General features: G+C 34.5%; 2 protein-coding genes across 4 annotated transcripts in view; one reads left to right on the forward strand and one right to left on the reverse strand.

The window, feature by feature from the left end:
* Positions 1-16,854, reverse strand: part of FSTL5 (follistatin like 5) — a 630,648-nt gene that overhangs the window by 321,630 nt on the left and 292,164 nt on the right. For all 3 annotated transcript variants that reach the window (XM_060147086.1, XM_060147085.1, XM_060147084.1), the window contains exon 4: positions 8,780-8,976. In XM_060147086.1, the coding sequence (XP_060003069.1) occupies positions 8,780-8,976 (197 nt within the window). The remainder of the gene's footprint in view (positions 1-8,779; positions 8,977-16,854) is intronic.
* Positions 16,200-16,787, forward strand: LOC132519164 (AP-3 complex subunit sigma-1-like). The gene has a single exon (XM_060147083.1). The coding sequence runs from the start codon at positions 16,206-16,208 to the stop codon at positions 16,785-16,787; it is 582 nt and encodes a 193-aa protein (XP_060003066.1). The 5' UTR covers positions 16,200-16,205.

Genomic DNA, 16,854 nt, shown 5'->3' on the forward strand with positions numbered 1-16,854 from the left:
TTCTCCCACATCAATATAGGTTGGCTCTTCTATTACTTGGTCCTCCAGACTACTTCTTATCCACTTTCTTCCTTTCTCCCTCTCTCCCTTCCTCCATCCCTCTTTCTTTCCTTTCTTTACAACCACCATATGCCAAGAATAGTTCTAGGGACTGGAGATTAATTAGTAAGTAAGAATGACTCCCTTATGGAGTTAATATTCTAGAAACGGTGAGTGGGAACATGTAATCAATTGAAAAAAACAAGATAATTATGGATGGTCAACAGCGCTTAAAAATAAACAATGTGAAAGGACAGAGGGTAAATAATTAATATTACAAATTATAATGGTTTAATCATATATAACTGATGCTACTCTGCAATAGGTGTATTAAAAGAAAAGAATTGCATAAGACAATCACATTTTCTAAGTTCTCTTTTAGGTTTCGTAACATGCTTAACACGTTAGAAGACATTTAAAAAATCATTAGGGCCAACATTAATTTTGAAAGACTAGCTGAAGAGATAAAATTATTAAACAATTGGTGGGATGAAAACTATTTTAGTTTTAAGGCATTCTATATGGCTCACAGGGATTCTCTGAACATGAATGCCAACATTTTTAGTATACTTTGACATTCTAAAGGAATGCTACAAACAATATATTTTAAATTTTTAAAAAATTTAATTTTAAATTTCAAGCTGTCTTATGATACTATGAACAGAGTTAAAGCAAAAAAAAAAAAAAAGAATATTTGAAACTACTTACTAAGGTTTCTAGCTACAATTGAAATTACTGTTTATTAATTGGAGCCCTGAGCTACACCTAACCCAACAATACAGGCCTTACCTTTCTGTTTTAAGTGCTAATTGTTGCTGTTATTATTCTGAAATCCTTAGCCCTTGAAAGGAAATTCCCAATTCTACTAGGATCTACCTACTGGCATTGCCAATGCCATTTTAACAACTGGTTTCTGCTGCCTTATTTTGTATACCTGACAGGTTTATGGGGTTTGTAAATGTTGAATAGGATTAATTACCACGGCACTCCCAGACAGTCCTCACTTATCTCCTTCTCTACCCAAACAAAGGCTTATTTATTTGCATTTAGTTTGTTTCCACTAAAATAGCATTTTATCTATGGGATAAAACAATTCTTACCAATCTCATTATACATAAGTATGTTGACTAGCTACAAGAACCCTTTTAAAAATCTTTAAAACTGTAATAGGCTTAACAACTCAAAATAAAGACTAACTGTCCATTCCCTATGTAACAGTTCTAATAAATTTTAAAGAAAATGGATATGTACAAAGTCTGCAAAGACATCAGCACCATGCCTATCCTGTTAGCTTAAAAATATCTAGCGTTATTTATTCTTGCTTTTTAATTTAATTTTGTAAATGAATTCACATATGGTAGTCATTGAGCAAATGGCTCTTTAAGTCAAATATATATAACATAATAATCTAAATCCTGAGAACAAGTAGTTCCTTTTATTATTTTAATAAACAGTTGTCATGTGTGCACATTAAGGAAATATTTCATTCTAATATGTATTCCTAATGTGAATCAGCTTATTAAGATGACAGAATCTAAATGAAGAAAAAAGCTAAATCAATACACTCAATACAGCTGCTAATTTAAACTACAAGGGAATGACTTTGCATACTTAAACTCCATGGGTGGTTATTTTATGAAATGGGGAGAAGGCTGAGGAACACATTTGCCAAGCCATTAGCACCATTTCACTTCAAGAACTCTACGCTGGCTGCTCTTAAATTAAGCAAGGAGAATTTTAGGCTGAGGTCGGCTCTAATGCCTTGGCACATACAATACAACCAACCCCTAAACCTGTAAATGCCTCAAGGTTATGAAGTCAAAACCTAAGGACAACCAGTCACAAACAACTAGACTTTAATCTGTAGCCAATTAGTACTTTCCTTACTTTGCTTTCACCTTCTCTCTGTAAAAGTTTTCCCTAGCTCCCCTCCGCAGAATGCTTCTAACAACTTTTGGTATGGCGCTGCCACATTTGAATGGATTTTTGCTCAGATAAACTCAACATTTTAATATGCTTCAGTTTATCTTTTAACATTGCTAATAAACTCAAGGGTGCCATTCTGCTGAGTGAAGTCTGCGTATGCATCCCCTCATTTTACTCTGAGGAACCATGATGCAAGAAGTAGTTGTCCTTTCTCTAAGGGACAAATTATACAAATTCCCTTGTGCTTCTAACCCTGGTTAACCTCTGTGACCCTATAAAATCCAAGTCTTCCCATATTGCTCTGCACACTTCCCAATCTGACCTAATCTCATTTCCTTTCCAACTCAAACCCATCATAGTATCCTCTGTAAATCCTGCTCTCTGATCAGAAAATTCTCTTTTGGCTTCTATTTTTATGAAAACATGTTCTTCACCATACTGACTTTAAGAAAATCTGGCTACCCCTTAAGAAAACCAGTTGTCCAATAATTTTAACAATTGGAGACTAATTTTTTTCTCACGTCTATTCTACCTCAATGGAAGGAAGATGGTCAAAAATTAAATGCTTCCCTATTGGCACTTCTGGATTTCTTCCTCCTCCCAAATGAGTTTTCTTTCATCAGATATACAGATAGATAGATAGATAGATAGATGGATGGATGATAAATAGAAGCTACTCCTTTGAATGTCAGGTCATTCAGTTACATAATTCTTTCCTATTCTCTCCCCATAATTCACCAATGATTTACCCCTCAATTCACAATATTTCTGTCTACCTTAACTCTTTATCAATATCCCCAGAAACTTCAAAATGCATATGAATAAACCACCAGGAAGAGTTCTATGCCTCTTTTCATAGCAAATGATCATTAACCTTCTCTCTTCAAATGACCTTTTCCTACATGCCAGCCTGCCAAAAGGAATGTGACCATACCTTAGGTCACTTCATCCTGAAATCCTCATTTCAAGCATTTCAAGCATCTATTTTGGAATAACATATGTTCTTAAAACCATAAATGTGTTACTGTGTAGCTGAGTGCCTGACCATACTAGTCACATACACAATACTTAGGGGAGAAACCCTGTTTGTTATTATGTTTCAAATAAAGACTATACTTTACATTTGTTAAGGCTTTTTCAGTGAGCTACTATCCTATGAGACATACATTTGAATATTAAGCAAATTTGCAGCATATTGCTACAAGGACAATTTTCACTGAAGCAAGCATTAGTAAAGCTCAGATTTCACCATAGACCCAAAGAGAGCCCTGAATTCTTGCTGTTGGAGAAGGCAATTTAAGAGAAGCAGGAGAGAGATACAGATAATAGAGGTGAACCTCAGACACTTGTTTAGATTTGGGGAATGAAACTAAGAGAGAACACCAAACAAGCAAAGTTTCACACCGTCAGCCTGGTCTTTGGAAAGAGCCAGAAAATTTGATTTTGCCTTTAGTGCATAAAACCGGTTACTGGCTGAGACCACTCAGGTCTACCACCTCATTCTGAATAGGACCCAGGCAGTATAGCACAGATTTAAGGAAAGACACAGGGCTGCCTAGACCAAAGTAAATTAAATGTCCATTTACCCGTTGTCAATAAAGAGAGAAGAGACATCTTAAAACAAAAATGCTCAACAAATACTTTAAATGTGATTGAAATATTACCTTTGTCATATAGTAATTAAGACACGTATATGGGAGAGGAGAGAGTGATAAACTGTTCTGTTCCTGTAAAAATGCTCCCACACTCTCCCCTGTCATCCAACCCCATGTCCCTCAGGAAGGCAAAAATCCTCACCAAGGGTGAAAATGGACATCATACACACTTGAGGAGAGAGAGAGAGGTGGGATTTCGCTTGGTTCTGAGGGTATAAAAAATAAGGCAGAAGACAGAAGATAAGAATTTCTACTAGTCTCAGGGATTGAAGACTTATTTGCCAAAGGAAAGACTGTGCCAGATATGGCTTTATTTTTTTTTAAACATCTTTATTGGAGTACAATGGTGTGTTAGTTTCTGCTGTATAATAAAGTGAATCAGCTATATGTATACATATATCCCCATATCTCCTCCCTCTTGCACATATCGGTTTTTGATGTTGGTGTTATTATATTCTATAACTTGTCATTAGTTTTTAAGAAAGGCACATAGATGTTGGCAACTATTGAAAGTGATGTATTCAGTTATACACATTTAGGGGGAGAATATAAATAAAACAGAACTATATTGTTTTGAGTGATAAGGAATTTGGAGCCCCAGGGAAAATTAAGGAGTTGAAACTGAGAGATAGACTTGGGTCCTGCGTCTGTGGTACAGAAAATGCAAGGCATGATCTGGACAGAGCACAAGGAAAGGAAAAGTGTACAAAGTGCTTCATCTAAACTGGATTTCAATGTGTGATTTGTGTAATATGTGATATAATCCCATCCTCTACCACCCTATACATCTTCAGTCATTCAACCAAGTACATATTGCTTTTTGCAAATGGATTGTGTGTGTGTGTGTGTGTGTGGTGTGTGTGTGTAGCTCAAAAAGAAATGCAAAGGGAATGACAGACATCTGGATTATAGAAACGTAATAGTATTATTACAATTACTACTACTATTATCATTACTCAGTTACTGTACTATACTGAGGACTTATATAGTTTTAAAATATTTAAATTGTAAAATATAGTCAATTAAAGCATATTGTTTCTTTCATAACACATCTATGTCTGTCTTAATCAAGATATTGCTTTCAATTATTTCTTATAACTTGGTTTTATGGGCAAGAAAAAACTGCACAAAACTATGTATTTTACAGTTTGACAGGTAAGGATATTTTAGTATAATATATATTAGCATCTTAAAAACGATATATATATGATATTTATTTAAACTTTAGTTCAATTTAACATCATATCTGTAAAGACAGGGGCACTATATACTCTGGAGAAAAATGCCCAACACCACAGTGGTTGCAGAATGATGCCATGTACTTGTCTCTAGCCTAGAACTCAGGATTTAACAACATTCATACTAGCTACGTGAGATAAGCAGATGAGTACTTCAAATGATGTGAGCAAAATAAATAATGAATAAATAAATAAAACATGCTACCATTTATTTTTCCTAATTTCTTGGAATAACCAAACTATTTTTCTTCTTTTGTAAGAAACATTTTTTCATTGTGAAAATTGGTATTAAAATGCTTGCATATTTAATAACGTGTACATAGATTTCTGGGTTATAATGGCCGATTTGTTCTCACCTATCAGCTGATTGTAAACATTAAAAAATGCAGGGCTTCCCTGGTGGCGTAGTGGTTGAGAATCTGCCTGCCAATGCAGGGGACATGGGCTCAAGCCCTGGTCTGGGAAGATCCCACATGCTGCGGAGCAACTGGGCCCGTGAGCCACAATTACTGAGCCTGTGCTCCGCAACAACAGAGGCCGCGATAGTGAGAGGCGTGCGCACCATGATGAAGAGTGGCCCCCGCTTGCCACAACTAGAGAAAGCCCATGCACAGAAACGAAGACCCAACACAGCCATAAATAAATAAATAAATACATTTTAAAAAAATGCAAAGGATGAACTGGATGGAAATATTGATCAGTTGCTCATCCACTAACTCAAGCATGTGTGCCCTCTTTATATTTCCATTATCCTCCACGGTATGCACAGGAAACTTAGATTGGAAAATTTAATTAGAGCTAACAATTACATCATGTTTTCTATGTGCTAGTTATGTTTCTAAGAAGTCTACATTTTCAAAATAATATCAATATCACATCCAGCTTACATACTAGGTGTTATTATCATTGTTGATATGTAGAAAGGGAAGTTGGGACACAGAGAGTTTGGGTCATTTGCTAAAGGTTGCACAGGAATTAAGTAGTAGATATGAGTCCAGGTTCTATAATCAAAGTTCTTAAACTGTGATACTATAGATCTTACCCCCTTTAACTATTGCTTTTTATTATCTCTTTCTTCTCTCAACTACCTCTAGTTTCTAATTTACTTGAAAATCTGCAAGACAAGCTTTAGAATATATATTCATTATGTGGAGTATGAACAGAACACGGGCAGCCAGCTTTTACGCTGAATTTATAAAACCTCAAAGCCAAATTACGTTCATTAATTTTTACTTGCCATTGGCAGTATCTTGGAATTACAGATTACATTTCTGCTAATAATAGCTTGTAAATTATTAGCAGACACCATTAAGATCCTTTTCCCTTTTACTCTTTTAATTTAAATTATTTTGAAACTTGATATTAAATGAGGATATTATATGTTTCCAAGCTGATTTTTAAAGTCATATATATTATTGACTTTAATATTATAATACTTGGAATACAAGTTCTTTAAAAGCACCTGTAACCTAAAAAGACACAAGTCAAAAACAATATTTATGCTCGTAAGAGCTAGAAATGTATTATATCTTTTCCACGGCGTCAGTTACAACCTTCTGGTTTTTTCACAGCTGATTGCTGACAGATGAGACGCTAACATTTCCACTCTATAAAGCTGAAGGAAGGACTGGGGCATGTCTTCAGGGGTTAGTAAGTATTACCTCCCCAGATCCTTCCTTGCCTGTACCTTGTGGATGGTCAACATATAAACAGGATTCTGAAGATCCTTTCTGCTCTCACATGATAACTTTCAGATGAATTGGAAGGGCACTTTTCAGATGTAAAAGCAAATCCAAATCAAAGGTAACAGGAAAAACAAAACTAAACGTTGTAGCAGATGACTTTATTATGGGTTGTGCTCTGTCCTCCCCAAAGATATGTTCAAGTCTTAACCCTGAGGACTTCAGAATGTAAACTTTTTTGGAAATAGGGTCATTGAAGATGTAATTAGATACTGTAAGATGTGGTCCTGCTAGAGTAGGGTGGACCTTCAGTCCAATATGACTGGTATCTTTGAAGAAGGGACAAAATGATGTGAAAACAAATACACAGAGAGAAGCTATTTGACTGCAGAGGAAGGGACTAGAGTGATGCACCTACAAGCCAAGGAATGCCTGGCACTACCGGAAGCTGAAAGAGGCAAGAAAAGACTCTCCCCCGCAAGAGGCTTCAGATAGAGCATAGCCCTGCCAACACCTCCACCTCAGACGCTGAGCCTCCAGAACTGACAGAGAGGTTGTCTGAGCCACCCAGTTTGCGGTACTTTGTTATGGCCACCCTAGGAAACTAATATAAACTTGGATGTAGCAGAAACTTGAAACAATTATAGGTGAGTGATGTCAATGCCATTTTCCAGTGATGAGCAATTTTCTCTTTGGACTCAGAAGTGGGTGCTAGATTTGGTCAGATCATGTGTCACACCCAACCACTGGTTAAAGTAGTGTAGACATGTTAATGAAAACTAAAAACTATTATAAAATTAAAAAGAAACAAAACCAAAAACACAATATATTTGAATATGTCAGACATGCATAGATCCAAGTGACATGCCTTAATTATAAATTCATTTTAAGTGAATTACGTCATTACTAGAAATGTAAAATTCTAAAGAGTTTCATTCTTGAAAAATAAATTATGACATGTATGACAACATGAATATCTTAATTAAAAGTTGTCTAACTTTACCTTAAAATTCCAGAGTTTCATTCCTTGAATCCCAGGGCCTGGGACTTAGTAACTACTCATTAAATGTAAGCTGAATTAAAGAAGATAATGAAAACGGTGTGTTTTTTAATTACCTAGAATGACAAGTCAATTTGCTCACAAGGTCACTTTGACATGAAGTCTCTAAACTAAGTTACACTATCCTAAAACTTGAAATACTTGCATAATAAGACCGATATTCCACATTGTTGGATTTTTTTAAGTAAGCCATAAAATTAAATATGAAATGTGAATGGCATGATGTTGTGGAAATAGACAATTGAATTTTTTTTTTGAAAACTATATTTCCTGTTAAGCACAGCAGCAAAATCCACCTTAAGATCCACTATAGGAATTACCATGGACTCAGCAACACTCCTCAGGGCTATCACCAATTTCCTAGTCGCCCTGGAGTGGCTTATTCTCTCCTTTGCTCCCTAAAAACCTATATATTTTTGTGGAGAAATTTTATGTCCATCATTTTACATTTCCATCACTATTCACAAGTAATTTAGGTTCTTAAATCTGGGTATTTCAGTTTCCTTCAGCAGTCTGTCTCAGTAACACACACATTAAAATATTTCTAATTTTCCAAAATGGCTCACATAAAGACCTTTTGTCTATTAAAATATTCTCTTCTCTTTAATAACAATTTGTCTATATGTATCATTTTGGTGGCAATTTTCAAAGAAATGAAATTTAATAATGTTGACATAATATTAAAATCAGATTTAATATACCTGATCTTTGATAATTAAAAAAGTACTGGAGTAGGTCAATAATTGAATACCTTCTTAAATCACTTATTTACAATATGTTAGAGATGTACTCAATTGCTGTTCAGTAATGCTCTTGAATACCAGATAAACAAGCTTCCATCGACTGATAGAAAATTAAACATTACAAAAGCTCCAGAATATATCTGGAGATATTTTATAAATTCTATAACAGAGAACTGGCAATTCCTTTAGGTATTTAAGGTATAGAAACCGGTCAAAAGTAGGTATCTCTTTTAAATTGTACAACATCATATAAATGTTACTTAAAATAAATACTGCTGATAGAGTAGTCAAATTTTTCTCTTAAAAATATTTTATGTCTATAGTCAAATTATATGAATAAAAATATTTTTATTTATATAGCATAAATTCACACAAATGTAAATATATTGCATATGCTATACTTAAATTAGCTTGTTAATTTAGTCATTAATCCTACCTGAGTTAGTTCATTGATATCTACAAGTCCATTACTGTCGGCATCAAAATATTTAAACATTTGATCCACCAGCAACTTCTTCCGAAATACGTCATCACCGTTAGGGTTTTCATTGTCTTGTGTAACATATTTTTGATTTTGTAAATCTAAAAGCATGCTTTTCATCTTGCTGTATTCAGTGGCCTCGCAGTTATCTCCTGTAACAAAAGAACTAAGTTATTTTCAAAACAATATTATTAGAAAGGAATCATTTATTTTATTAATGTTTTAAGCTGATATCTAGTAGATAGCATACTTTGTACATAATATTTATGTTTCTACTTGCATACTTTACTACTTGTACAAGGAAAAAAGAATGGGCTATTTACATGAGAGGATAGAAAATTTTCATTAGTATCAAATCAAATAACAACACAAATACTGTGTGTTTTCTCGATGACAAAGTCATTGATTCTATGAATGTACATAGAAAAACATGATAGCTTCAATTGGCTCCAATGTTTAAATACACTACCTTAGTTTAACTCCTCACTATACATGTCTATAGTGATAATTTCACAGGTTTTGAACATGAGGTTCAGGGAGATGAAATGGCTCACCCAAACAAAGGGTTAGATTGTGCTGGATTTTGTGCTTAAACTGATATATATATCTGGCTCCAAAAGAGTATAGTAAGTTTTTAATTGGAAATATATATATTTTTTACATTTGGATTTGTTTTGAAGAAGTTTGTGTGTATTTACATTTTTTCTTGATTCTGTTTTTTTTGTTTTGTTTTGTTTTGTTTTGCGGTACGCGGGCCTCTCACTGTTGTGGCCTCTCCCATTGCGGAGCACAGGCTCCGGACGCGCAGGCTCAGCGGCCATGGTTCACGGGCCCAGCCGCTCCGCGGCATGTGGGATCTTCCCGGACCGGGGCACGAACCCGTTTCCCCTGAATCGGCAGGCGGACCCTCAACCACTGCACCACCAGGGAAGCCCTCTTGATTCTATTTTTAATGATGCTAAGCTCATATTTGTTTTCTTACAAAAGTTTATTTATTTACTTATTTTTCTGATATTCATCTATTTCTCTGTTTAGAGTCTTGGTGTATAATATGAAATATGTTTCCATTTTGTATCTTGAAGTCTTAACCTGTCAATTTCATTTCCATAGCTAAAGTATGAGCTTACTGAAGTAACAACACATTACAGATTTTCAGTATCTCCCATAAAATAACCAGTAGAACACTGGGAACTTCACAGTTAATGGAAATTGTTGCTTGGCTTAATATCTTCAAAAATAACTGCAACTGCTCTAATATCTTGACATCATTATTTTACAAAGGATTTTTCTTACAACAGTCTCCATGCTGATGTCTTTATAACACATTGAAATGAAATGTGCTTACTATTGATAGCAAATGTGATATAAAATGTATATAGAAAATACAATGTGTAATGTAATTTATAAATGAAAAAGTAGGCATTATATTAGCTGAGAATTTCCACAATATATTTTTTAGGAAAAAACCTAACTTTATAGTTGTAGTTCATTTTGACAATTAAGCTGTGACAGAGTCTACAATATTTCTAAAGATTTTAAAATATATGTCTGAGAAGCATGGGGTTGGAGTCTCATTCCTTTTCCCGACAAGATGGAAAACAATCTCTTCCAGAGAGATGAGAGACTACCTTGTTTTTCAAAGACAGTGAAATGGCTTCTGTTTTTCAGCAATTTTAGTGTTTAGTAATCCTGTCAAGAACTTCATTTTTTACAAGATGTAAACTTTGTACCACAAATTAAGTGAATTTTGCACTATTCTGTTCTCAGTAAAGAATAATAATATGTTTTCATAATAGAACAGAAATCACTGACAAAGGGGAAAAGTAATCAAGTCCAGAGGGATAGGTAACAGTTTTGGTGTCTGTGAAAGATGCATAAGAGGAGCCTTCAAATACGTGTGCGTGTGTGTGTGCAGCAGGAAGAGGGAGAAAACCATTCCAACAGCCCTCCCTGGGATTTCTGTATTTGACCTTGGACCTGCCTGTCCTTTCATTTGGCTGATGGGAAGGAGGATGGAGTCTGGGGGAAGTGACCTGTGTTTATCCATGATGAGCAGGTGAGAACATGGGAAATAGAATTTAAGTGCTGAACACCTTTTAACTAATATTTGAAATTTGGTGTGAGGAGATACAATTTTAGGTTGTTACACTCTAATTTTGATCAAATCAAGTAATACAATCATCATCATGCTCTCTCTATAGATACTTTTTCCCAAATTGTAAATTCCCTGGCAAGTCCAGGTATTGAGGTAGTTGCTGGCAATCCAAAGAAAACAAAAATAAAAGCACTGCAGTTAAGGCATTCACATTCTATGGAAATGTGCAATAAACAGTCCTAAAATTATGTAACACTTTGTAGAATTTAAAGATTTTAAATAATCGCTGTTACAGATTTTTTTTAGTAATAAATAGATACATCTATTATTAATATATAGATTACCTGTAATGCAGGCTTTCTATGTGCCAGGAACTTTTTATGTATTAAATCACTTAACTCTCACGATAATCCAACAAGAAAGACCTTATAATTACCATGATTTTACAGATGAAGAACTAAGACACAGAGATTAAATAACTTGTTCAAAATTACAGAGCTAGAAAGGATCACAGTGATTTTTACAGCCAGGCAACATCTCTTTTAGCCTTTATTCTCTACTTTTCTCATCTTCAGAACTGAGTTTAAAATCAACTTATACATGGATTCAGTAAATTTGTCCAAGGATTATTTGGAAAGTGAAAAACAAATATAATAATAAACTCCAGGCAATATCATTGCTTAAATTGCAGGTAGAGAAAAAAGAACTTGCAATGGGAGAGAGAGAAAAAGAAAAGGAGTATCTGAGAAATAGCAAGAAAACTATAAGTACTGAAGAGGAAGCTAACGGGAAAAGAACTTTTCAAGAAAGAGGGTGTGATGAAAGGTTAAATGTTCCAGAGTAAAAATAAGATAAGAAATGAAACCTGCTCATTAGATTCCTTAAGTTGGAGGTAATTGATGACAATAAAGGGAAATTTTAGTGAATAAATGGAAAAGTCCTATTACAATAGGTTAAAATGAGTAAAAACAAAATGACTATTTGGAAATATTAAATGTTTACTACCCTTTTAATAAGGATCAATATAAAAAAATAGAACTAATGAAAAAGAATAGATATTTAGAAATAAACATCAATGTATATTAAGAAATCATGGCCTCATCCAAGAATAATTTCAAGAAGGAAGTTAAGAAATTTTAGTTTGTTGATTTGTTTGCTTTGGTAGGATTCCTTTCTCAATACTTAATCAACCGATGGTGTTAGGAAAAGAAACCTGACACCTGCTGGCGTTAGGCAGCGAAAGGAAAGAGAACTTCTGGATTCACTTGGTGCTCTTGGAGACCAGTAAGAGATCACCTCTGCTGTGCCTGTTCTAGACACTGAGGACAGGATGAATGAGGTCGCCACCTGATGGTACCTATACCATCCTCCTGCCTATGAATGCAGATTCCAGGGCTGTGCTGACTCTGGACTCAGAGTGATTCTAGGGCAGTTAAAATCCATCAGGTCTTGTGGGGCCTGGAAGAAGGCAGAATCTCTTTCTTTTTTTTTTTTTAAACTTTTTTTCCCATTTAAGTAATAGATTCATAATTTTATTCCAACTAAACTATTTTGTGAAACAAAAAACATGCTTGATAATGCCACATGGCCAAAACATGCATGATATTTCTGTATTCTTATTATGTGCACAAGTTCTCACTTGTTTTTTCTAATTAATTTTTATCAGAGTATACTTGATTTATAATGTTGTGTTAATTTCTGCTGTACAGCAAAGTGAATCAGTCATACATATATACATACCCGCTCTTTTTTAGATTCTGTTCCCATATAGGTCATTACAGAGTATTGAGTAGAGTTCCTCATGCTGTACAGCAGTTATTGTTGGTTACCTATTTTATATATAGCAGTGTGTATATGTCAATCCCAATCTCCCAATTTATCCCTCCCCCCTCCCCCGCTTTCCCCCTTGGTAACCATAAGTTTGTTTTCTACATCTGTGACTCTGTTTCTGTTTTGTAAATAGGTTCATGTGTACCCTTTTTTAGATTCCACATGTAAGTGATATCCTGTGAGATTTGTGTTTCTCATTCTGACTCTGACTTTCAAATGGTCGAACCTGTGTATTGGCAAGGCTTCTCCAAGACTCTACTGAACTGAGGATAATTACATTTTATATATCTGATAGTACTACCATCAGTTTTGAGTACATGATAAGTGCTCAAAATTATAGATTCTATCAATTATGCTTAACACTACTTTTTCAAAGCCTGTAATTTGTTCTTATCTCTTTGAAATTACACTTTTATACTTCCCTTCCATCCATCATTAAGAAGTACCAATTCCTTTCAACATAAAAATAATCAAATCTAAGTATATAAGAATATTACTTGCCTCTTTTTAGCATTTATATTTCAAATTTGATTAATATGATCCTAATATAAGCTGAAATATTAGAAATTAAAAGGATACAAATTAAATGTTTTTATTTTAGCATCAATTCTATTCATGTATTAGAATGCATACTGGAATTGTTTTTTCATCAAACTATTAAACAATTGCTAAAAGAAAACTTTTATACCTTTTTCATATGTAAACAGTTTCTTAAATGTAAATATTTTCTAAAATGTGTTTTAGAAAAATACTTTGCATTTATAACATAAGGAATGTATGAAAACTTTAGTATGTTGATTTAATATGCATCTATGAATAAATTCAACATGGAAAACTATTACATTTAAATTCATTTTTAAATTCATTGTTAAACTGTGTGTTTGAAGGAATTAAAATTATCTTGGTTAAAAGTAGTCTGAACAAAATTAAAATAAACTTTAACTGGAGTATCTACTAAAATATGGAAAATCTAATGGTGTAAATTGTTTTATATTACATAAACTTTACTTAAAAGTTCTTATTAAAACATGTTTACAGTTACACATAAGATTAATGTAAAACTGTTATGTTTCAGATACTATTCTAATTCTGGAAATTTACTAATACAAGCACACCTACACATACCACTTCACAACTTTCTACATTTGAAGAGCTATGATTTCCTCATGGAGAGGGAATTTTTTTTTAAACAATAGACTTTACTTTTCAGAGCAGTTTTACTTTCATAGAAAAATTGAGCAGAAAATACAGATTTTCCATGTACCCTTTGCCCCCCCCCATATGCACAGACTCCCCCACTATCAACTTCCCCACAAAAATTGATGAACTTACAGTGATGTCATTGTCACAAAAACCCCTATATTAGAGTTCATTAGTACATAGGGTTCTTGGTGTTATATACTCCATGGGTTTTAATAAATGTATAATGACATGTGTGTACCTGTATCTACAGAGTAGTTTCACTGCCCTAAAGATCCTCTGTGCTCTCTGCCTATTCATCTCTCCATCCTCCTTAATCCCTGACAAACACTGACCTTTTTACTGTCTCCATAGTTTTGCCTTTTCCAAACTGTCACAGATTTGGAATTGTATACAATATGTAGACTTCTCAGATTGGCTTCTGAGAAGTCAATGCATTTAAGATTCCTTTGTGTCATGGCATGTTAGCTCATTTCTTTTTATCACTGGATAACATTCCACTGTCTGCATGGACCACAGTTTATTTATCCACTTACCTACTGAAGGACATCTTTATTGCTTCCAAGTTTTGGCAATTTTGAGTAAAGCTGCTGTAAACATCCATGTTTAGGTATCTGTGTGGACTTAAATTTTCAAATCCTTATCCTAAGGAGCATAATTACTGGATTGTATGTAAGATTATGTTTAGCTGTGTACAAAATCACCAAACTGTCTTCCAAAATGGCTGTACCAGTTTGCATTCTCATCTGCAATGGATGAGAGTTCCTGTTGCTCCAAACCCTCACCAGCACTTGGTGTTGTCAGTGTTTTGGACTCACCATTACAATAGGTGTGTAGTTGCGTCACGTTGTCTTACAGGGAATTTTTTAAATGAATGAGGGACTATATTTTACAAGAGACATTGGTTCCATAACCTTTCCCCCACTCTCTGCACACACACAATGTGATTTGGCTTAATTTAACATCTCCTTAAACGTTGTTGACTAGTTAAGTGAAAATGATTAAAAACACAGTTAATTCAATTGACATGCTTACTGATTAATTTTGGGAATTACTCTTACTGGAAATAAAAGGAAAGTATTGTGAGTTAAATATTAATTCTCCAAACACTTTGTTCCTTATGATGTAACTTTTTTCAATTATATGCCACATGGTCATTGACAACTGCCTACATCTATACAAGCAGTATTAAAAAGGGGTTTGATTTTCTAGCTTGGCAAATGTGGTATTATAATTTAATAAAGGTGTTCTAGTAACCAGGTCACTTTGCTCTCTTTACCCTGAAAGAACATTAATTAAAATGCTTTTGAGGGATGAGATTAGGCATCCCATGCTCTGTTTTCAATTATATTCTTCAAAGGTGACACACTTTGGAGCAAGTAGGCAGCTTAGCTCTTACTATCCCCACCCTCTCTCATCACCCTCACAAACAGAATCACATATTATAAAGTAAAGATGCAGAGAATGCTGGCAGAAAACACAACAAAATAAAACAGAGCACAATACAATGATGATGGCTATCTAGAATGCTTGGGAACCTTAGTGAAAAATGTATATTTATCTTACCTGAAATAAATACAACTTGTAATAAAATTATCACAATTGCTCAAGTGTGTGATTTTAATGTTTAGTGAATTAACAGTCTTTTAAGTCATTATCTTTATAGTTAAAACCAAGAAAATACAGTATGCTTCATATGAAAAGGCATACCTCCTATAAAATACGTGAGAAGTAGCTAATGATGTCAAACAGTTTATGAAATAAGTTTTTCCTAATTAATTATTGTTTGTTTTCTGGCAACCTTTCTACAAATATTTTGTACACAATATGAAGGACTTTCATCTTTTCACATTTTTGCAATTGCTGTTAAAGTATGAGTGCATGTTGCCTTAAAAATTATACTACACAGTTCTTACAGGTCTCATTGTGGTAGTCTGTGTTTTATAGAAGTTTTTAATTTTGATTTATATTATCTGGATTTATAATATTTCAAGGAGCAAAGATATATAAAGGATATTCTTGAATTTTTAAAAAATTTGATGAAAGTAATTTAAAAAAGTAATCAGGTTACGAAAAAGTGTCTATCCCTTAATCAAGTAGAGTCAAAACTAAGACTTGGCGCGCGCGTGTGCGGGAGGGGGCGGGTGGGGAAGGATCGCCAGCGAGATCCCGAGGCTAGGCTCGTGTGCCCGCCCCCGCCCCCGCCCCCGCCCCCGTCCTGGCCCCCAGCTCCCACCGGGTCGGCCCGGCTCAGCCATGACCAAGGCGATCCTCATCTTTAACAACCACGGGAAGCCGCGGCTCTCCAAGTTCTACCAGCCCTACAGTGAAGATACACAACAGCAAATCATCAGGGAGACATTCCATTTGGTATCTAAGAGAGATGAAAATGTTTGTAATTTCCTAGAAGGAGGATTATTAATTGGAGGATCTGACAACAAACTGATTTATAGACATTATGCAACATTATATTTTGTCTTCTGTGTGGATTCTTCAGAAAGTGAACTTGACATTTTAGATCTAATTCAAGTATTTGTGGAAACATTAGACAAGTGTTTTGAAAACGTCTGTGAACTGGATTTAATTTTCCATGTAGACAAGGTTCACAATATTCTTGCAGAAATGGTGATGGGGGGAATGGTATTGGAGACCAACATGAATGAGATTGTTACACAAATTGATGCACAAAATAAACTGGAGAAATCTGAGGCTGGCTTAGCGGGAGCTCCAGCCCATGCTGTATCAGCTGTAAAGAATATGAATCTTCCTGAGATCCCAAGAAATATTAACATTGGTGACATCAGTATAAAAGTGCCAAACCTGCCCTCTTTTAAATAAAAAAAATTTAAAAGGCCATTCCCAGGTAAAATCCGGGGGAAAAGTCATCTAAGTTTACCATGCAGCT

Source organism: Lagenorhynchus albirostris, chromosome 4 (genome assembly GCF_949774975.1).
Source record: "Lagenorhynchus albirostris chromosome 4, mLagAlb1.1, whole genome shotgun sequence".
In the NCBI taxonomy this organism is placed as follows: Eukaryota; Metazoa; Chordata; class Mammalia; order Artiodactyla; family Delphinidae; genus Lagenorhynchus; species Lagenorhynchus albirostris.